We start from the raw sequence: 23482 nt of genomic DNA on the forward strand, positions 1-23482 counted from the left end.
GCTAAGTACTATGGATACAAAGACAGAAACATGGCATTTACTCTCAAGGATTTTACACTCTAATAAAGGCAGAAACATGAAACTACCTATGTACATACAAGATATATAAAGTATAAATAGAAGGCAATTTAGGGGAGAAGGCGGTGTTGGAATAAGGGGAGTCTCAGAAAGTCTTTTTGCAGAAGGTAGGATTTGAGTTGTCTTGAAGAAAACCAGAGGAAGAAGTGAAAAGGGAGAAAATTTTAGGCATGCGAGTCAAAGACAGGGGGTCAAGAGATGGAGGGTCGTGTATGAATAACAGCAAGTGGGCCAGTGTAGCTTGATCATGGGCTGTATTGAGAAGAATAAAGTATATTTTATTATTATTACTGGTATTACTCTTATACTGGAAAGGTAAGAAGGGATTAGTTTATGAAGGTCTTCAAAAGCCAAATATCTTTGAGATGATAGGAAGCCACTGGAGATCACTGAGTGGAGAGGTGATGGAATCGGACCAGAGATTTAGGAAAATAACTTTCGCCGAGGAATCAAGGATAGGTTGTAGTGGGAGGAGACTCAAGGCAGGGAGAGCAATTAGAAGGCTATTGTGGTGGTCTAGGCAAGAGTTGATAAGTTGTGATTATGTAAGTGGAGAGAGAGGGATCTGGAGGAGAGATGATGTGCATCTACAATGTGTGGGAGGAAAGTGAATGAGGAGTTAAGGATGACGCCAAAGTTGGAAGCCTATGTAGCTAATGTCCTTGACAGTAATAGGAAAGTTACAAAGAAGGGAAGGTTCGGGGGGAAATTTAATGAGTTCCCTTTTGTACATATTGAGTTTGAGGTGCCTTCAGGACACGTCTAGCTTCAGGTGTTCAAAAGATACTTGGTAATGTGGTTCTAAAGCTGAGGAGAGAGATTGGAGCTGGATTTTTGATCTGGGAATCATGTGCTGTGGGATGATAACTGAACCCTGCCTGGATAGAGCCTTGGTGGAATCCATGATTAGTGAACATGATTTGGATGAAGATTTATCAGAAAAGGAGCACTCAGTGGGTACCAAGGGAGAATAGTGTCAAGAAAACCTAGTAAGGAGAGCGTATCCAGAAGAGTCAACAGTGCCAGATACTGCAAATAGGTCAATGAAGACAAGGATTGAGAAAAGGCCATTAGGTCTAACAGTTAAGGCATTGGTGACCTTGGAGAGTTTCAGTTGACTGAGGTTGTCAGAAGGCAGTTAGTGGAGGATTTAGATAGGAAGTGGAAAAACCTAGTGTAGATAGATTTTTAAAGGAGTATACCCTAGAAAGAGAGGACAGATACAGACTATGGTAGCTAGCAGGGGTGATCAGATCAAGTGAAGGTGTCTTAAAGATGGGAGAGACAGTGTTTGCAGACATCAGAGAACTGATAGGGAGAGGTTGAAGATTAGAAGTGGGGATGATAAATGGTCCAGTATGCTGGTGCAGAAGGGAGGGAATGGGATTTATTGTGCATTTTGAGGGCTCTACCTTGGCCAGGAGAAGGGAGAGCTCTTCATATGAGACAGGGGTGAAGGAAGAGATTATAGAGGAAGATATCTGAATGATGTGAGATGAAGAAGAGGGGAAAAAAGGAGCTCTTGTCAGATGACCTCAGATGATGTTAGATGATGTTTTTGGTGAACTCTGAAATAAGGTCCTTGGCTGAGTGGGGAGTGGAGAAAGGGGAGGGACCAGACACTGTCCTAAGTGCTGTACATACAAGGGAGAGCAGTGCTGTATAGAGACTTGAGAACAGATGAAAATATTTGGAAGAGCCACTGGTGAGGATAGCAAATTCATTAGGGAAGTGTAAAAAATTGCCTAGGGAGTTGAGAGATGAGGTAATAGAGGTTAGTGGAATCTTAAGAGTCAGAGGACTAAGGTACACATCCCATCACTACTACTATTACTGCCTTTGTGGCATAATAGAAATCATTCAGCCTTTCTGGTCACCTCAGTTTTTTTTGGTCTGTAAAAGTAGATTAATCTGGGTACAAAGTAACAGCAATATTGTAAGATGATTAGCTGTGAATGACTTAGCTATTCTCAGCAGTACAATGATCTTTAAAACTCTGAAAAATGCTATCCATCTCCAGAGAAAGAACTGATGGTGTCTGAATACAGAATGAAGCAACTTTTTAAAAAAAATTTATTTTTCTTGAGGTTTTTTTTGTCTATGTTTTATTTCACAACATGTATATACACATGTATAACCTATATCGGATTGCTTGCCTTCTCAATGGGGGGGGGTGTGGGAGGGAGGAAGGGAGAGGATTCGGAACTCAAAGTTTTAAAAACAAGTGTTACAAGTTGTTTTTACGTGTAACTGGGGGAAAAGTAAATACTAAATAAATGCAAAAAAAAAATTAAAGTAGAAAATAGTAATGATAGCTTCATATAGCATCTTAAGGTTTTGCAAAGCCCCTTCCATATATTATCTCATGTAATTCTCACAGCAGCCCTGTGAAGCAGGTGCTATTATTATCCTTATTTTACAAATGGGGAAACTGAGGCTGAGACTTATCACGTTAAGTGACTTTCCTTGTTCTTCAGTCATTTTAGTCCTGCCTGACTCTTTGGGACTCCACTTGAGATTTTCTTGGCAAAGATACTGGAGTACTTTCCTCTTTCCATCTCCTGCTCATTTTACAAATGCTCAGAGTCACACAAGTAGTAAGTGACTGAAGCCAAATTTGAACTCAGATATTTCTGAATCCAGGCCTTATGTTCCAGTCAATGCACCACCTAACTGTCTTGACTTGCTCAAGATCACACAATTAATGTCAGAGATAGGATTTGAACTTAGGACTGCCCAACCACAAATCCAATGCTCTGTTCTACCTAGACGTTTTAGAAATATCTCTTAGATATCTTTTCTAGTTCTTATGATATGAGCATATTAAAGAACTCCTTAGGTGGTTGTCAAATTTTGAATTAGCAGTAAAAACCCTAAAATAGCTGAAGTAACTTCAGCTGTAATGTCAATTAGTTACTTTTGTTAATCAGGACCTACTGTTTTATAGTTCGGATGTATATTCCATATCTCCAGTTTAGTGAATTTATCTTTCTTTAAACCGGTACGGTAAATTAAAAACTATGTTTTCAAAATTATTGGGTTTTTTAATTTAAAGTGACATTTGAAGATAAAAAGCGTGAAAACTTTGAACGAGGTAATCTGGAACTTGAAAAGAGAAGACAGGCTCTGTTAGAACAGCAGCGTAAAGAGCAGGAGCGCCTAGCACAGCTTGAACGGGCCGAGCAGGAAAGGAAGGAACGAGAACGTCAAGAACAAGAGCGAAAAAGGCAGGTAGAGCTGGAAAAACAACTGGAAAAACAGCGGGAACTGGAACGTCAGAGGGAAGAAGAGAGGAGGAAGGAAATTGAAAGACGTGAGGTAAGTGGCTGTTGAATTACCCATCAGTGTTTCTTGGCTTGTGTAGATGAAATAAAATTTAAAGTCACTGTGTATTTCACCTATTTAAAAATATCCCAAATGATTCTAATTCCACTCGCTACCAGCTTCTGGAGTCACAAAGCCATTTTTTCCCTTGTTCTCATATTTTTTTGTACTTTGAAGATAAATTATTTCATTCACTGATAGAGAATGGTACCCCTTTATATCTTACTAGGTGGATTTCTGTCATAACCAAAAAGAATTCATTACCTGGTCAATTTTTCAGTGGTCAGCCTCTCTGAATATAGTGTATATTGGTCCATGAATGACAATTTGCAATCAGGGCCATATTCTAATGAGGTTAGAAGGACCTTCCATAGCTTGTACTTCACAGTTATTGCACCTGTGAACCTCAAATCATTTCCATACTATGATGAGGCAGCATAGTAGGACTTATTTATACCTACCTACCTACCTACATACATACATACATACATACGCATATACATACATACATACATACATACATACATACATACATATACACACACACACACATTCAAAATAAATATGTGTCTTTGTCCTTTACTAAAATACTGCAGTGATGCTTTGAGTAGGAAAGGGAACAAGCATTATTAAGCAACTACTATGTGCTGGGTGCTGTGCTAAGCACTTTATATTCTCTCATTTGATCTAATCCAGTGATATACAGTGTTACCAGAGAATCAACTTAAGATGGGAGAAGCTCACTTCTGTACAGGGTTGGTCATTAGGTAGTTAAAATTGGAACTAACAACCCATAAAATATCTACGAAGATTTAAAATGTGTCAATGCAAGTAGTATCTGCAGTGATAAAATTATAGTTCAATAGATATAGTGTGGATATATATACATATATGTTGTATGCATACATACATATATTCATACATACACAATAAATGGTGAATCTTAGCTTTCAAGTTTCAAGTTCTTTTCCTGAGAGTAAACATAGGATATTTTCATTGTAGACTTGCACTGTGGGAAGAATTGCTAGATTTTGAGTGAGAGAGGGTTTTACAAACACTTCTTACCTCTGTCACTTAATATCTCTGGGACTCAGTTTCCTTTTCTGCCAAATGAAGATATTGGACTAGATTCCCCTTCTAGCTCTAGATCTGTGATGCTGTTATCTGAGCCAGTATCAGATAGTCTTGAAAGTTTGGTGAGAAGGTGTAGTTTCAGTTAAGAATAGAGTTTTGGTTAAGGGACTCACAAATCTTTCAAACTTGAAATAAATTTAGTTTTTCAGACCAACAAAAACTAAAACTTGTATTACAGCACAGAGATTTCCCTTACTGTCAAGTAGGAAGAAAAATGTTGTGCATTATATGGTTCAAAGTTGTTCTGTCTTTGCTTAGTATCAAATATATAAAATTTGTAAAGATTTTATATCTTACTGAGGACTAAGCAAAATATAATGTATTATTGTAGCAAATGTAGGTTTATTTGATATTTTATATATGTTTCATTTCTTTACAATGGAAAAATAATGTACATTCAATATTCAAAAGAGAAATGCTTTTTTTTCTTGTTGTACTACATCTTTATGCATTTTCTACATTTTTACAAAATTGGTATATGGCATTTTAGCCAGGTTTGAATACTTGGCAAAAAATGACTTCAACTCTGAAAATAGAGTTTGTATCATGAAATAACATCACAGGAAACAAAACCAGTCTCTCTGTTTTCCCTCCACTCTTTCCTCTTCCTCTTTCTTTCCCTTTTTCCTCTTTTCTCCTCTCCCCCTGTCTGTCCCTTCCTCTCCCTCCCTTCCCTTGTCTCTCTCCCTTCTCACCTTCCATTCTCTCCCTCTCTCCCATTCTTTCCCTCTACCTCTCTGTCTCTGTCTGACTCTATTTCTGTGTCTCTCCCTCCCTCCCTCCTTTCTTTTTTTAAAATATAGGCTGCAAAAAGAGAACTTGAAAGACAACGACAACTTGAGTGGGAACGGAATCGGCGGCAGGAACTATTGAATCAAAGAAATAAAGAGCAAGAAGACATAGTTGTTTTGAAGGCAAAGAAGAAGACTTTGGAATTTGAATTAGAAGCTCTAGTAAGTGAAATTCTATCATGCTTTGGTGATTGTTCTGAGATGTAGCCCTAAAACTGGTAGCAGAATTAAGTGTTGTTTTAAACACCAAATATTGATTGTCGGCACTAAGAGGCTTATATTCTGCTGGGGAGATGTGTTACGTTGATGGATAAGTACATTTAGAATGTAAAGACAAAGTGATTTGGAAGATGGATGCAATCACAACTGGGTGAATTAGGAAGCACTTTTTGAAGGAGGTGACATTTGCTGAGCTTGAAGGAAGCCAGGGATTCCACAAGGTGGAGGACAGGAGGGAGAGCCTTCTAAGGATGAGGGACAGCCTGGGCAGAGGCATGGAAATCCGTGCATGGGGAACCTCAACTAGATCACATTTGTTTGGAGTGTGGATTGCACCTCCAGAAAACTATCTGTAATACGTAACTTAGCCATTGTCTCGTGTATTTTCTAGAATCATTAGATTTTAATATTTTTGTTTTATGATCATTAAATGTCTAGAAACCTGAAATACCTTACTATTATAATTCTGTCTTGCTATGTCTTTTGTTAAAGAATGATAAAAAACATCAATTGGAAGGAAAACTTCAAGATATCAGGTGTCGATTAGCCATGCAAAGGCAAGAAATTGAAAGCACAAATAAATCCCGAGAACTGAGAATTGCTGAAATCACCCACTTACAGCAACAATTACAGGTAAGGAAATCTGCCCCCTTAGAAACTGAATTTCATGACTTTCATTCAATATCTGGCCCCATCTGACCACTGAATATTTTTCAGAACCAGTCATGGTGAGTAAGTGTTGAGGTCCAGCAGACATCGAATTCACATAGCCGATGCCTTACATTTCATCTTAAAGGACCTCAGTTATTTGCAACCTGGAATGAAGGCTAAATCAATAAATACTTGGTGGCTAGTTGATTGAATTTATCAACCATTTAAAATGGTTAAATAGATATAGATGTGGCATTTTCACAGCTTACAGTAATTTATAATCTAGGACACTGATAATGATATCCTGTGTTTTGGGTCTACACGTAATAATCAGAAGATCAAATCAAATGTGATAATATATATAAACTATTTTACAAACCTTAAAGTGTTAAATAAATGTCTGCTATTTTTATTTATTATTATTATAATCATAATTGAAATTGGAGTAGGACATCTGAAAGAAGTACTGTATCTATCTCCTATACTAATTCACTATATTGTGGGACAACCATCACCTTGCTGCATTTAGATACGGTTATAAAGTATGGTCTCCTCTGATGCTATTTAGGTTGATAGTACCCACCATTATAATGAGTCCTTATTCTGACCCTACATACTCAGTTTAGGACCCTCTAGTAGAGAAGGAAGAGAGCCAGTGTTCTCCTGCATTCTCTTTATGATTGACAGAATAAGGTTAATATTCATTTAGTGCTCCTCTCCCACCCCTAAACCTTTCCTTATCCCTTTCATTCGAGGTTCACATCAATCTCATATTTAAAGCAAGGCAATCACATAAAGGTGCTTTGGGCTTCCTGTCTTTGAGGGTATCCTCACTTAGATTGAGATACTCCTTTGGTGGCATGACCAGTGTACTATACCCTTTAACCTGCCCCTTTGTATGTTATTCATATTTGGCTTGCTAGTGAATGTTTTACTCTTGTTTCAACAAATCTAGGAAATCTCCTGTCCTTCTATTGTCAAGACAATAACTAAATAGTTGGAATGTACATAGATGAAGTATCCAGGGTAGTGATGTTATCTTGAAGCTGGAATCGCAGAAAAAAAATGATCCTGAAGACCTTCTTTCAATAGCACTTGGAAATTCAAAACAAGAATTGAAGAACTAAAGTATTCTGGCAGACTTGATATCCTGTGGTTTAACATAAGAAAGGAAAGGCCTTCTTAAACTGAAAAGCTTCCTGTGGATATGGCAATAAATTGGTATATTGCCATGATCTGTTTCAATAAAGCATTGCTCATTAGGGCTTATGAGTAAATTCCTGAATGAGTTATATATACTCATATCTTTAATTTAAAAAGCAATTAGAAACTCTTTTTAATTTTAAGTATTCAAGTGCTTCAAGTCACCAGAATGAGTGTCAGAACACCCAAATATTTACCTTGGACAAATCCCATAATTACTTGGTGTCCAGGGTCTGTAAATTGAGGCTAATGTCTTTATGTTTCAACTACAGGGATTTATGGAAGAAGTCATTGCTAGTAATAACAAATTTCTAGTGAGAACTATATGGAAAGGTACTTTTTAGAAGAATTTAAGTATTATCTAAAAGTTAAGAGAGTTTTTTTTTTTACCAGCCTTTTTATGGCAGAGTTTCAAAAGGTGACTTTTTAAAATGCATAGTTTTTTTAAAGCATAATAACTTGTTAATATTTAATTCCCAAAATCAGTCTTCAGGAAAACAGAATTAGGTTTTACAGTCATCTCTGTTAAGAACGTAGCATTTTCCTTATCCGTTCTTATGAATCTATATGGCCCACAAAAGAACAAGCTGAAGGTTTAGATGTGTTTGAATAGAAAGACTTTTTCACTATCATCCTAATTTGAATGAACCTCTCACACAAGATAAATTAATCAAAATACAAAATTATGTTATTTCATTTTTGTGTCTTGAATAGTATTATGGAGAAAAGTGTGCACTTTATTTTTTGGTCCAAATTCTCTCCCTCTCATTTACCTCTTGCATGCATTGAGAGGGCAAGAAAAACAAAACCTGTTGCAAGTATGTATAATCAAGAAAAACAGTCTTACATTTGATAAATCCAAAAAGAAAAGAAGCATCAGTCTTCACTTTTAGTCCATTACCTCTGTATCAGGAGAAGTGGGTAGCATATTTCATCAGAATCCTGGATTTGTGGTTACCAAGAGTTACTAAGTCTTTCAAAGTTGTTTATCTTTTTAATGCTGTTATATAAGTTATTCTCCTGATTTGGCTTACTTCACTTTGCATTAGTTCATACAAGTCTTCTGAGGTTTTTCTCAAACCATTCTTTTCATCATTTCTCATAGCACAATATTTTATTACCTTCATATGCCATAACATGTACAGCCTCTCCTCAAGTTTCCAATTCTTTCCCATCCCCAAAAGAGCTGGTATAAATATTTTTGTGTGTTTATGGATCCTTTTCTTCCTTGACCTCCTTGGGCCCTTGTAGCAATATCGTTGGATCAAAGTGTATGCACAGTTTAATAATTTTTTAGCATAGTTCTGAATTCCTTTATAAAGTGTCTGGACCCCTTCACAGCTCCACCAACAGTGCATTAAAGTATCCATTTTCCCACAGCACTTCCAGCATTTGTCATTTCTTTGTTTTGTCATCTTTGTCAATCTAATTGATACGAGTTGGTACTACAGAGTTATTTCAGTTTGCATTTCTCTAGTTATTAGTGATACACAACATTTTTTCACATGATTATTGATAGCCTGGATTTCCTCCCCTAGAAACTATCTATCTTTTGACCATTTATCAATTGCAGAATGGCCATTATTCTTCTAAATTTGACTCAGTTCCTGCGAAGATTTTCTCCCAGTTTCTTTCATCTCTCCTAATTTTTACTACCTTGGTTTTCTTAGAACAAAATCTTTTAACATTTTTAATTAAAATTTCCCATTTTACCTTCTGTGAACCATTCTGTCTCTTGTTTGATCATTGATTCTTCCCTTATCCCCAGATCTGACAGGTAATTTCTTCCGTACTGTTCTGATTTGCCTTTGGTGTTACCTTTTATGTCTAAATTATGTGCCCATTTGGAGCTTCTGTGTCATGCAGTATGAGATGTGGGGTCTATAACTAATTTCTGCCGTACTGCTGTCTTATTTTCATAACAGTTTTTGTCAAATACTGACAATTGATCCAATTGCTTGGATCTTTAGGTTTATCAAGCAATGGATTATTGTGTGTGTTTGCTTCTGTATATTGTATATCTAATCCCTTCCACTGATCAACTCTTTATTTCTTTTCCAGTACCAAATTATTTTGATGATTATAGTTTTGCGATATAGTTTGAGATCTGATATTGCTGGGCCTCTTTCCTTCCCACATTTTTTCATTAATTTTCTTGATATTCTTCACTTTTTACTCTTCCAGACAGATTTTATTTTTTTTCTTAATTCTCTAATTTTATGGTAGTTTGTTTGGTATGACACTGAATACATGAATTAATTTAGGTAGTATTGTCATTTTTTAATCATTATTTATTTTATTTAATATTTTATTTTTCAGCATTAATTTTCACAAGAGTTTGAATTACAAATTTTCTCCCCATTTCTACCCTTCTACCCACTCGAAGATGGCATATATTCTGATTGCCCTGTTCCCCAGTCAACCTTCCCTTCTGTCACCCCACTACTCCCCAACCCCTTTTCCCTTACTTTCTTGTAGGGCAAGATAGATTTTTATGCCCTATTGCCTGCATATTCTTATTTCCTAGTTGCAAGCAAAAACTTTTTTTTATTTAACATATGCTTTTAAAACTTTGAGTTCCAAATTCTTTCCCCTCTTCCCACCCCACCCACCCTCCCTCCCTAAGACGGCAAGCAATTCAACATAGGCCACATGTGTATCATTATGCAAAACCCTTCAACAATCCTCATGTTGTGAAAGACTAACTATATTTTGCTCCTTCCTATCCTATCCTCTTTTATCCAGTTTTCTCCTTGACCCTGTCCCTTTTCAAAAGTGTTTACTTTTGTTTACCTCCTCCCCCTATCTGCCCTCCCTTCTATCTTCCTCCCTTTTTTTTTTTATCTCCTTCCTCCTTTCCTGTGGAGTAAGATACCCAATTGAGTGTACATGTTATTCCCTCCTCAGGTCAAATCCAATGAGAGCAAGATTCACTCATTCCCCCTCACCTTCCCCCTCTTCCCTCCCAACTGCTTTTTCTTGCCACTTTTATGCTAGATAATTTACCCCATTCTATCTCTCCCTTTCTCCCTTTCTCAGTATATTTCTCTCTCATCCCTTAATTAGATTTTATTTTTTTAGACATCATCCCTTCATATTCAACTCACACTGTACCTTCTCTCTCTCTCTCTCTCTCCCTCTCTCTCTCTCTCTCTCTCTCTCTCTCTCTCTCTGTATATGTATATATTCCCTTCAACTACCCTAATACTGAGGTTTCATGAATTATATACATCATCTTTCCATGTAAGAATGTAAACAAAACAGTTCAACTTTAGTAAGTCCCTTATGATTTCTCTTTCTTGTTTACCTTTTCATGCTTCTCTTGATTCTTGTATTTGAAAGTCAAATTTTCTATTCAGCTCTTGTCTTTTCATCAAGAATGTTTGAAAGTCCTCTCTTTTATTGAAAGTCCGTATTTTGCCTTGGAGCATGATACTCAGTTTTGCTGAGTAGGTGATTCTTGGTTTTAATCCTAGCTCCATTGACCCCCCCCCCCCCCAGAATGTCATATTCCAAACCCTTTGATCCCTTAATGTAGAAGCTGCTAGATCTTGTGTTATTCTGATTGTGTTTCCACAATACTCAAATTGTTTCTTTCTGGCTGCTTTCTGGGAGCTCTGGAATTTGGTGACAATATTCCTAGGAGTTTTCTTTTTGGGATCTTTTTCAGGAGGTGATCAGTGGATTCTTTCAATTTCTATTTTGCCCTGTGGCTCTAGAATATCAGGGCAGTTCTCCTTGATAATTTCTTGAAAGATGATATCTAGGCTCTTTTTTTGATCATGGTTTTCAGGAAGTCCAATAATTTTTAAATTCTTTCTCCTGTATCTATTTTCCAGGTCAGTGGTTTTTCCAAGGAGATATTTCAAATGGTCTTCCATTTTTTCATTCCTTTGGTTCTGTTTTATAATATCTTGATTTCTCATCAAGTCACTAGCTTCCACTTGCTCCAGTCTCATTTTTAAGGTAGTATTTTCTTCAGTGGTCTTTTGGACCTCCTTTTCCATTTGGCTAATTCTGCCTTTCAAGGCATTCTCCTCCTCATTGACTTTTTGGAGCTCTTTTGCCATTTGAGTTCGTCTACTTTTGAAGGTGTTATTTCCTTCCGTATTTTTTGGGTCTCCTTTGGCAAGTCATTGACTTGTTTTTCATGGTTTTCTTGCATCCTTCTCATTTCTCTTCCCAATTTTTCCTCTACTTCTCTAACTTGCTTTTCCAAATCCTTTTTGAGCTCTTCCATGGCCTGAGACCAGTTCATGTTTTTCTTGAAGGCTTTTGATGTAGGCTCTTTGACTTTGTTGACTTCTGTCTGTATGTTTTGCTCTTCTTTGTCACCAAAGAAAGATTCCAAAGTCTGAGACTGAATATGGGTGTGTTTTCGCTGCCTGTCCATGTTCCCAGCCAACTACTTGACCCTTGAGTTTTTCAGTGGGGTATGCCTGCTTGTAGAGTAGAGAGTACTTTGTGCCAAGCTTGAGGGGATGAGCTGTTGTTTTCAGAGCTATTTCTATACAGCCAGCTCTGCCACAGCAGCGCTCCTCCTCCCCCAAGAACCACCAACCTGGACCTGACTCAGATCTGAGCAGGCTCTGCACTCCTACTCTGATCTGCTACTTAATACCTCCCACCACATGGGCCTGGCTCCCACTCTGGTTGGTCCTGGCGCAGCCCACACTGGGCTCTGCTCTGCTCCACTTCCAGATCCGTGCGTTAGAGCCTTCCCTGCGACCATCAAGGCTGTCCTGGGCTGGAGCCCTGCTTCCCCCTGCTATTTTGTGGGTTCTGCAGTTCTAGAATTTGTTCAGAGCCATTTTTCATAGGTTTTTGGAGGGACCTGGGCAGGGAGCTCAAGCAAGTCCCCACTTTCCAGCTGCCATCTTGGCTCCGCCTCTGAGATACCACTATTGTCATTTTTATTATATTGGCTCTGCCTACCCATGTGTATTTAACATTCCTCCAGTTATTTAGATGTCTTTATTCATGTAAAGAGTGTTTTGTAATTGTATTCACATAGTTCCCATATGTATCTTGGCAGGTGGACTCCCAAGTACTTTATGTTGTGTATAGTTATTTTAAATATAATTTTTCCTGATGTATCTTATTGGTAATACACTGAAATGCTGATCATTTGTATGGGTTTATTTTATATTGTGCAACTATGATGAAGTTGTTAATAGTTTCAACAATTTTTTTAATTGATTCCATACTGTTCTTTGTAACGTCATCTACAAAAAGTAATAGTTTTGTTTCCTCCTTGACCATTCTTATTCCTTCAATTTCTTTTCTTATTGCTACTGCCAGTGTTTCTATGTTGAATAGTAATGGTGATAATGGACATCCTTGCTTTATCCTTGATCTTATTGGAAAGTCTTCTGGTAGCTCCATTGCAGATAATTCTGACTCTTACATTTAGATAGCTACTGCTTACCATTTTAAGGAAAAATCTGTTTATTCCTATGCTTTCTAGTGTTTTTAACAGGAATGAATGTTGTATTTTGTCGAAAGATTTTTCTGCATCTATAGAAGAAATCATAAAATCTTTTTTGTTCTTAATACAGTCAGTTATGTTTATAATTGCACTAACAGTGAAACAGCCCTGCATACCTGGTAGAAATAGAGCCTGGTGTGATCTTTGCGATATATTATTACAGCATACTTGCTAACATGTAAATTGTTTGCATCAGTATTCATTGGTCTGTAGTTTTTCTTTCTCTGTTTTGACTCTCTGGTTTAGACATCAGGATCATATTTGTCTCATGGAAGGAATGTCTTAGGGCCCCTTCTTAACTTATTTTAAAAAAAATATTTTATGTAGTACTGAAACTAATTATTCTTTAAATATTTGATAGAATTCATTTGAATCTGTCTGATCCTGGTTTTTCCCTCCTCTTTGGGAGTTCACTTATGGCTTCTTCAATTTCTTTTTCTGACATAGGATTATTTAAGTGTTCTGTTTTCTTTTAACCTGGGTAATTTATATTTTTTGCAAATATTTATCCATTTCATTTAGATTTTTAGTTATAGTTGGGTGAAATAGCTCCTGATATTGCTTTCATTTCATATTCTTGGATGTGAATTCTCCTTTCTCAGTTTTGATGTTGATAATTTTTTCTTTCCTTTTTAAAAATTAAATTAACTAATGGATTATTTATTTTATTTTTTAAAGCTCATACAATTTTATTTAGTAATTTAATGGGGATTTTTGCTTTCAATTTTACTATTTTCTTTTATTTTCAGGATTTTTATTTTCATGTTTAATTGGGGTTTAATTAGTTTTCTAGTGGTTTTTTTAATTGCGTGCCTAATTTGTTAATATGATCTTTCTCTTTTATTAATAAAAGTATTGAGATATAAATTTCACCCCAAGTAATGCTGTGACTGCATCCCATAAATTTTGATATGCTGTCTCATTGTCATTATTATCTTTAATGAAATTGATTATTTCTATGATTTTTCTTTGACCCACTTATTTTTTTGGATTAAGTTTAGTTGTCAACTAATTTTTAATCTTTGCTAAAAAGATCATTTATTGCCAACATTTCTGCTTTTCTTCATTTGTTTTATGTTTATCCTGAAACATGTCCAACTGAGAAATAGGCATATTCCTTTCTATTCCCATTCAATATTCTCCAGAGGTCTCTCATATCTAACTTTTCTAAAATGTTAATCTGGTCTCTTTTTTTTTCTTAGATTTATCTAGATTTAAGAGGAGTAAGTTGAGGTCCTCTACTATTATCTTGCTGTAACTTAAAACTTGCTTTTTAAGAATTTAGATGCTATGCCATGTGGTAGGTTTAAATTTTGTATTGACATGTCTTTTCTATGGCACCTTTTAACTAGGTGTAGTTTCTCTGTTGCTTGGTCTGAAATCATGATTGCAACTTGTGTTTTGTTTTGTTTTGTTTTTTTTAACTTCAGCTGAAGAGAAATAGATTCTATTCCAGCTCTTTAATTCTATTGTTGTGAGGATCAAATGAGGTAATATATGTAAAACGTTTAGCATAGTGCCTTGCATGTAGTAGACAATAAATGCTCATTTCCTTCTTTCATTCTTCTTTGTGTTTCTTGTAAAACAACATATTGTTTGATTCTAATTTTTATTCCATTTTGATACCTTGTTCCTTTTTTTATGGGTAAGATCATCCCATTCATATTATGATTGTTAATTGTAGATTTCTCTTTATCCTATTATCCTTATCTTTTTTCCCTGCTACTGTTGAATAGTTTTGCTTCTGACCAATCATTCTCTTACTCTAAACTCCCTCTTATTTCTCCCCATTCCTTTATCATCTTTTCCTATTATTAACCTCTTGGTTAAGATGTATTTCTATACTCTATGTATGTATAGTCTTTCCTCCTTTAACCAGTTCAGATGACAATGAGGTTGAAGTGTGACCCACTCCCCGGTACTGTCCCTTTTTCATATAGACTTCTATTTGTGTATACCCCATTTAATTGTGGTAATTTCCCCCATTCTTCCTCTCTCCTTTTCCCAGTGAGTATCTCTTCCTCACTGAGATAATGAAAACATAAAATCATTCCCAGGGGCTTTGTTTCCTTAGACTCCCTCTATGAGTTTTTAGAGGTTGCACGTATTATCTCTCCATATAAGAGGTTAAGCAGTCTATCCTTGTTTTAGTCCCTGATGATTTCTTGCAATATAGTTTTTTACACTTGTCTTGACTCCTCTCTATGTCAGAGTTTCTACTCAGTTTTGTTTGTTTTTTCCATCAGGAATGCTTGGAAGTTCTCTGTTTTGTTAGAGATTCATCTTCTCCCCTTTACCAATTTACTCAGTTTTGTTGAGTAGGTTATTCTTGGTTATAAGCTTAGATATTTGCCTTCTGTAATATCATGTTCCAAGTTCTCTGCTTGTTTTTAGTATTGGCTGATTAATTTTGTGTGATCCTGACTGTGGATCCTTGGTATCTTTTTTTTTTTTCCTGGCTGCTTAAAATATTTTTCCTTGGCCTTGGAGTTCTGGATTTTGACTGTGATAGTTCCTGGGAGTTTTCCTTTTGGGGATTCTTTTAGGAAGTGACCTGTAGATACTTTCCATTTCTACTTCTCCCTTTGGCTAAAAGATCTGGGCATTTTCTTTTATGATTTCTTGAAATATGGTATCCAGGTTCTTAGTTTTGATGGGGTTTTTTTGGTCATGCCTCCCAGTTAGTCCAACAATTCTTAAAATTTTTTCTCCCCAGTTTATTTTCCAGCTTATTTGTTTTGATGAGATATTTCACATTTTCTGTTTTTCTTTCCTTTTTTTTAACTTTATTATTTCTTAATGTCTTATGGAATCAGCCAATTCTAATTTTCAATGAGTTCTGGTGCTCTGTTTTCTCTTTCATTTTCTGCCCTGAGAATACTCCTCATCACATAACACTCTAAGTTGCCTTGGGCTAGAAAAATGATTCACTGTGACTTTTTCTTGGCTTTCCTGATTCCTGTGGGTCCTATTCCTCATACTTTGCCATCTTGACTTCACCGTGAGTTTACTTTAGAATTATTCTAGAGTTTGTTTTGGGGCGGGGGGAGAGAGAGAGAGAGAGAGACTTTCACACTTTCACACATTAGTATTTTTCTGCAAGTTAATTTCACCATATTAACTGTAGTTCTGGTGCAGCTTCTGTCTGATCATGTAGAGATAATTGTAGCATTGGTTTTGGATGGTTTAGAAAGACCAAATTAATTTCGGTTGACCTTATTTTCAAATGAATGTGCGTTGTAAAATATCTAAGCAATGCTCTAGAATTGGCAGTTGAAGAAATACCAAGAAACCAACATGATTTTCTTGAAGATCTATATTCCTTGTGTTTTGATATTTCCAGTGATTGGGTAGTTTAATCTGAAAAAGGATCTGAAAATTGAGTCACAAAGAATGCCTTTTAAAGTGCCTTTATTTTATGTGGAAATTGCACATAAAAATATATCAGATTTGTTCAGAGGCAATTATTTCAGATCTCCAGGAGGAAGAGAATTGGGTTCAAGTCCTGCCTCTGACACTTAGTAGCTCTTTGACCATGCACATCACTTAATCTCTTTTAGCCTTGATTTTCTCATCTCTTAAATGGGCCTGAAAAACTTCTATTACCTACATCACCTATTTTACCTCACAGCGTTGTATTCTATAGGAATAAAATGAAATTATGTCTCTAAAAACTTTTTTCAGACCTTAAAAATCCAATATTGTTATTGTTATTATATCCATATTAATGTGCATCACTGAGTTTCCTCCATTGTTATATTTTTCTTTAACTTCTGGTGAATACATAGTTGGGAAATTTAGGGGCGATGACTATTCTTTTTTTTTTGTTTTGGTTTTTTTTGGGCAGGGCAGTTGGGGTTAAGTGAATTGCCCAAGGTCACACAACTAGTAAATGTGTCAAGTATCTGAGGCCGGATTTGAACTCAGGACCTCCTGACTCCAGGGCCGGTGCTCTACTCACTGCACCACCTACCTGCCCGATGACTATTCTTTAATTTCACATTCGTGACTTTCTCTTGACAAATGCCCATTGTAAAAGTATATTATCATTATTTTAAAATTGGCACCATCCTGTATCTAAAAATTGACACCAGTCTTTCTAACTGGGCAGATTTGACACAGAATATTTCATTTGCAAACCCTTGTTAAAGAATACTTTCTTAACCTCATCATTGTCCTCAAAACCACAGGATGTATGGTAGTTGTGCCTGAACCTGCATATTACTATGCTTTAGTAAACACGAATTCAAAATGCATCTTTGTTAGCGGCTGTAAGGAAGGACCATGTCTTTAAAAATCATGTTTAAAAACTTAAAAGTCATCAACATGATTTCAGTAGGATAAGCCACATGTTATTCTTGGTAATCATGGGTTTGAAAAGAAACTTTGAGAGTGTTGACTGGCTCTTAGCCAAGGATTAATTTTCATTTAGAGTACAGGTTCTTAACTGTTTTTTGTCATTAATCCCTTGGGCAATTTGGTGAATCCTATGGACTCCTGCTCGTAATAATGTTTTTAAGTACATAGAATTAAATGCATAGCATTGGTTTTGGATGGTTTAGAAAAGACCAAATTAATTTCAGTTGACCTTATTTTCAAATGAATGTGCATCATAAAATATCTAAGGTAAAGGAAAACAATTGTATTGAAATAAATGTATTTTTCCCCCATTCATCTTCGCAAACTCTCTGAAATTTATACTTAAGAACCCCCGATTTAGAGTCAGGACAGATGGGGAGAAATTTTACTCACCTTTCTTTGGGAACAAGAATTGTTTAAATATGAAACTCTTTACAATTAGAACAGAAAATAGTACCTCTCAATGACTTTCAATTTTTGTCTTGTTTTTTGTATTTTCTGGAAACCACAAGTGGATACTTATAGCACAAATTAGAGTCCTAAATATATTGCATATCAGGTTGCCCAAAACATTAGCATTAATTTTCCTTTATACACATGGGTACTTAATCAATAGCAAATGTTTTCCTTCAGTCACAAAAAGGTTGGCTAGAATTTAAATTGTGTATTTTTGTGATTATGTCAAAACCTTATCTCCTCTCTTTTTGGGGAAAAAAGTAGTTTGTTGGACATTTTGACCACTAACATTTTATTTAACAAAAAGAACATTCTTCTATTTGTTTTCTAACTAAAGAATATTGAAAGACCTAAGATTTAGTCTGATTAAATATTAACATTTTGCTTCAGTTATTGAACCAACTTACAAAAGATGCAGTATACCTTAGTGTGCACATTCCATCCTGCTGAATTCTTGAAATCATTAATTCAACTTTCTTTTAGTTGTCACTTGATGGCAATTAATGTATTGACTACCATTAAAGCAGCAGTTAATAAATGCAACTTTAGAGAATCCACAACTATCTCAACCTTATTCCAGTATAAAAGCAGTTGGCAAACCAGAGCTTCCTTTGAAAAAAAGCAAGAACCACTCTGACTAAAGATGAATTCAGTTTCAATAATGAGAATTAACCTCAAACAATTACTTAAGTTACATTGCCTATTTGAATAGATGAATTTATGATGACAGTCTCTGAGAAGGAGAAAACTGTCTTATGCGTTGCCTGGTAATTGATATGAGGATGGTCATTTATCTTACCTAATTATTTTATTGTTTTTTTCCCATAGGAATCTCAGCAAATGCTTGGAAGGCTGATTCCTGAAAAACAGTTACTCAATGACCAATTAAAACAAGTTCAACAAAACAGTTTGCACAGTAGGTGTTTCGTTTTAAAATTTTTCATTTATCCTTCTTAATTGGCCAGCATTTTTTGAAACAATAAAAAAAGACATTAAGAATTATTTGTTTTACTGATCATTATCTTAGATTTTGTTCAATTTGCTTTTTTTTTTTTAAACAGGAGATTCCCTTCTTACACTTAAAAGAGCCTTAGAAGCAAAAGAACTTGCTCGTCAGCAGCTGAGAGACCAGCTGGATGAGGTTGAGAAAGAAACTAGATCAAAGCTACAGGAGATTGATATTTTCAACAATCAGCTAAAGGTAATTATTAAATGTTTGTATATGTGTGCTCTCCGTTTTTCTGATTTATCTGATGATAACTTTGTGTTTTAATCCTGGGCAGTAAAATTAATTAACTTGATTTGTCAACTTTTGCAAAAGCCTTAAAAGTTTATACAGAAGGGAGAAATATAAATTCCATTTTTTTTCCCCTATTGGGAAGGATGTGGAGGAAGGGAGAAGGGGGAGAGAGAGAGATGGCAAGAGAGGCAGAGATGGAGAAATTCTCAGGAGGGGTGAGGGAATGAGAGGGGGAGCGCAGGGGGAGGGGGAAGGAAAGATGGAAAGAGAAGACAAAGGATGGGAATGAGAAAGAAGAGGAGGGGGTGGAAAAGAAGAGCGGAGAGTAGAGGAGAAATATTTAAAGACTCCCTTGCATTGTAAACCAGGACTGATTGAGTAGTCTCAGGCAAAGTATGGATCAATAATCTCAATTTGATTCTGACACATTTTAAGAATTATCCGCCTCTATCTTTTAGTGCCCATATCGTGTTGACTTTTCATAGGCAACTTGAGTTCTCCCAGTTTGTGTTTCTAAAATGCCATTATAAAGTGGTTTTATTTTTTCTTCTTTACCAAGACTTTTTCTGCTACATCATAACTTCATGATGATTTCTGAGTGTAGGTGTTTGTTTTGTTGTTTAGTATGTGGTCATTGCTTCTTTGTGGTAAAAATGCTGTGTGGTTTGTTATATTTGCACTTGAAGAAAAAGCAGACACTACTAAAAACTGATGAAAGCAATAGTGATTTAAAAACAGCCTCTTTCTGATATTCTCCTTCAACATTATTTTAAGTCACTTTAAGAATACTAATTGGTTTTATATTGCTAATTTTACCATGTAGTCTTAATTGATTTCCCAGAGAAGGAAGTTATAGCTTATGATTTTATCTGTAATTTGAATCTAATTGGATGTATTATCACAAATATTTCTATTCTTTTAAATAACCCAAATCTTAGATTTTTCATGAACATGTTTCAAAGCCTTCATACTTGATTCAGACACCAAATTAGTCAGTGGCAAATAACTGTCATTCTATTTTCTGTTATGAAAAGACAGACCTTATATGCTTTTTAATTTGTCCTTCATATTCTTTCAATTTTGAAATTCTCAATCAAGGCCTGCCTAGATATTTGAGTTTGAGGCCTAGTGTGACCCTTCAGAAATATTTACATACTTTTTGAATAGTACAAATCCAAATGAATAGACTTTAAGGGAAATGTAATATGGTTAAGTTCTTGTGTGTTTTCCCTTTTTTCTTTTATGTCCTTATGTGAAAGATTCCATATATACAGGTATAGTCTATGACTATACATGCAGTATTTATGTAAATACTGTGTAGAAAGCTGGCCTCAGAGCCAGGAAAACCTGAGTTCAAATCCCACCTCTGACTCTTGACTGTCTTGTAACCTTTGTTAAGTTACTTTAACTTCTCATTGCTCTAGGCAGTTCTGTAAGATTTGGCTTCTGGGAAAGTGCTTACCTACCTACATTGACTGTGGGAATTTCCTTATTGGGGACTTTGTTTTGTCACTGGAATTAGAGTATATCCTAGAGATACGGCTACAACTTTGCCATATCCCGAAAAACAAGCAGTGCATAATCTCAACCCTAAATTTCTTTGCGACTTTCAGTTGTTCCTTAAAGTTAAATGAGAAGATATTTCTTTGAGAGCTGAGTGTATTTTAATAATCTAATAGTAAGAAAGTGGCCAACTTCTTAAAAACATTAAAATAAAGATTTGTGCTGTTGCTTGAGTTATTTGGAGACATAACTCAATAAAAGAAAGGTGTAAACAAAGAAGCGATATCCCTATGGGCCCTAGTAGAAACTTTCCTAGAAGAGACTAGGAATTAAATTGATATGGAGGTTGAGCTAGCTGCCTTACCCTTCTCTCATCCCTCCAATTAGCACTCAGTGCTTACATGGAGATAATCCATTCTGCATATGAAGGGAACTGATACTGATTTCAGAGTGAACCTATTATATACTAAGGTTGATCTCAAATTTTTTTAAACAGTTTTTTATACTATGCACCCACTTTTTAGATAAAATTAATCTTTTTTCCATCCTTCTCATTCTTTTTGTCTTTATAGTTGACTGAAGCTATGATCTCATTACTATGGGCATTCCCTCCAGGATCATACCCCATCCACACCTCATTCTCACACATCTTATGTTGTCTTATATCTCTCCAATGGCTTTGGGTGACCCATGACTTTAATTCTTTGGAGATTGTGGTATTTCATGGCTTGCAGCCATGCAGCAGCACTAGAAAAATATTGATGTTTTCAAAAGATGAGTGTGTGTCTCAGCAAAAACCTTAGGATCATTAAAAAGCTAGGACTGCTCTCCAATTCCTATGTAATTTGGGACCCAACTTATTTTCTATCAAAATACATGTGCTAGCCAGTTCTATGGGTTTTCCATTCTTTTGGATATTACAATCTGAACATGAGGCTTTCTTCATCCACTTGGTTTTTCCATTGCGGACTGTTAAGCCAAGTTATTTTTAGTGATTATAGATTTCATTTAGTAGGTTCTACAGTGTTTCAGGGTTGATGCAGTTAACACAATGTGTTATCTGCAAACAGGAACATCTGCAGGGTCCTTACCCTAAATAGGGAATCTCTCTTTGATTTGAACTCTGTGCTGTCATCTTCCATGATAGTGACAAACACTTTTGCTGAGCATCTATCTACCTGTTTTATTCCTCACTTTATCATAATAAAAGGAGTTATCAAGCAAAGCTATCATTGCACCTTGTTGAAGGAGCACCTTTAAGAGGCAGTGTTTTGTGTTACCGAATCTAATATGGGTTTTTTTAAAACAACCAAACAACATGTATAGTTGCATATTTGTATTCTTTACACCTTTCAATCAACCAGGTTGTGGTCTGCTGTAGAATATCTTCTGCCAGAGCCTTCCTGGCCCGCCTTTTTCAAAACTTCATCAAAGCTTGCCTTCAGTGCCTTTTAGGTTGTTTTTATATTATGTAGATATGGGAAAGTAGGTATGTCAGTCAGAAGTTTTTGATAGTTTTCTCATTCACTTTTTTTGGGGGGGTGCACGTAATAATGAGGTCTGTGATTTTTCTCTTCCCAGGCATTTGATACTTTCCTTTCAGATATCTTAAGCTATTTATTAGAGGTTAGCAAACTTTTAATTTTGTCACCTCCAGGATAGACCGTCTCTGTGTACACTTGGTTTACATATGTTCTTCTTATCTTTGTTTCATTAGTACCACTTTTACTTCCTTGGGCAGTACATTGAGGACAGAGATGCTTTAGAGTCCTAGGGTGGTGGCTCCACTATTACTGATGGAGGAAAAAGAGGGTTTACTATAGAAGTCTTGATGGATCTTTTCCATTTTTCTTCTGTTCTTTTCCTTCCTTCTAGTTTCATCCCTAAATGTCTTTGGGAAGATTTTGCTTTGTTGGTTCTCTTGCCAGGCATATCTGTAGATTTGTTTTTCCCTCCATTGAATCTAGCCATTTTATATTAAGTACCAATAATGGCCAACTATAAATTTATCTAGCACCTTCAGGTTTTCAGTGCACCTTACATGTATTATCTCATTTGATCCACACAACAACCCTATGAGGTAGGTGCTATTTTTATCCCCATTTTATTGATGGGACTTGCCTAGGATCACGCAGGCAGTATTCAGATTTAAGTCTTCCTGACTCCGAGTACTGGTATTGCCCTTATTTCAATAACTTACTGCTTGGGGGGAAAAATTCTTAAGCTTTTGCTAGTCCAGAACAGTTTCTAAGTTTTTTTGCTTTCCTCGTTGTGATGATTGATTTATATCAATTAAACTTCTTTGAGAAAAATATGATAGTTGTTTTCATGTCTATTCTTTTATCCATTTCTCATTTGGTGCCATAAAAAGCTCATTTAAATAGTTTAGGTTGTAATATCTCCAACTGATGGCCAAGTTCACCTTATTTATAGTATTTCTTCTAATGTTGGGGTTGATTATTATCTTTACTTTAATGAATTGGTGGTCTGACTATACACAAACAGCTGATTTGCAAACAACTCTCATTAGTAATCAGCCATTTCTTGTTAATGTATAATTAATCTCATTTTTTGCAATGTTATTTGGTATTTTCCTTATGCTTTTTAAAATATCTTCCCAAAGTATTTATGATAAATGTCTGTGAGATTTCCATTTGTTGTACTAGCCTTTGGTCTTTCATTTCTTATTCCTGAATCTTGTTTCCTAATTGCTCTATACCTACCTTTACATTGAAGTCACTGAATAGTAAAGCATATTTGATTTAACTCAGGAAGCCACATCAAGTTATTCATAGAATTTCTCTACCTTATCATCTTCTGCAATAGATGTTGACCCATAAGCTGTACTTCTCTTCCTGGTGATCTTTTTGCAAATATTTATCATTATCACTGCAAAACAAAATGACCAATATCCCATGAAATGATGTTTCAAGTTGCCTTAGGTTGCAAAATAATTCCACCAAGCTCTTTATTTGTACCTCTAAGGATAACCTTAGATTTGCAAATAGTTTCAATATTGCCCTCTCTAAACCTTTA

General features: G+C 35.7%; 1 protein-coding gene across 3 annotated transcripts in view; it reads left to right on the forward strand.

The window, feature by feature from the left end:
- Window positions 1–23482, forward strand: part of ITSN1 (intersectin 1) — a 279862-nt gene that overhangs the window by 109271 nt on the left and 147109 nt on the right. For all 3 annotated transcript variants that reach the window (XM_036744721.1, XM_036744719.1, XM_036744720.1), the window contains 5 exons: window positions 3134–3396; window positions 5340–5489; window positions 6039–6179; window positions 18532–18619; window positions 18765–18904. In XM_036744721.1, coding sequence (XP_036600616.1) covers window positions 3134–3396; window positions 5340–5489; window positions 6039–6179; window positions 18532–18619; window positions 18765–18904 — 782 coding nt within the window. The remainder of the gene's footprint in view (window positions 1–3133; window positions 3397–5339; window positions 5490–6038; window positions 6180–18531; window positions 18620–18764; window positions 18905–23482) is intronic.

The sequence above is a fragment of the Trichosurus vulpecula genome, chromosome 2 (genome assembly GCF_011100635.1).
Source record: "Trichosurus vulpecula isolate mTriVul1 chromosome 2, mTriVul1.pri, whole genome shotgun sequence".
In the NCBI taxonomy this organism is placed as follows: Eukaryota; Metazoa; Chordata; class Mammalia; order Diprotodontia; family Phalangeridae; genus Trichosurus; species Trichosurus vulpecula.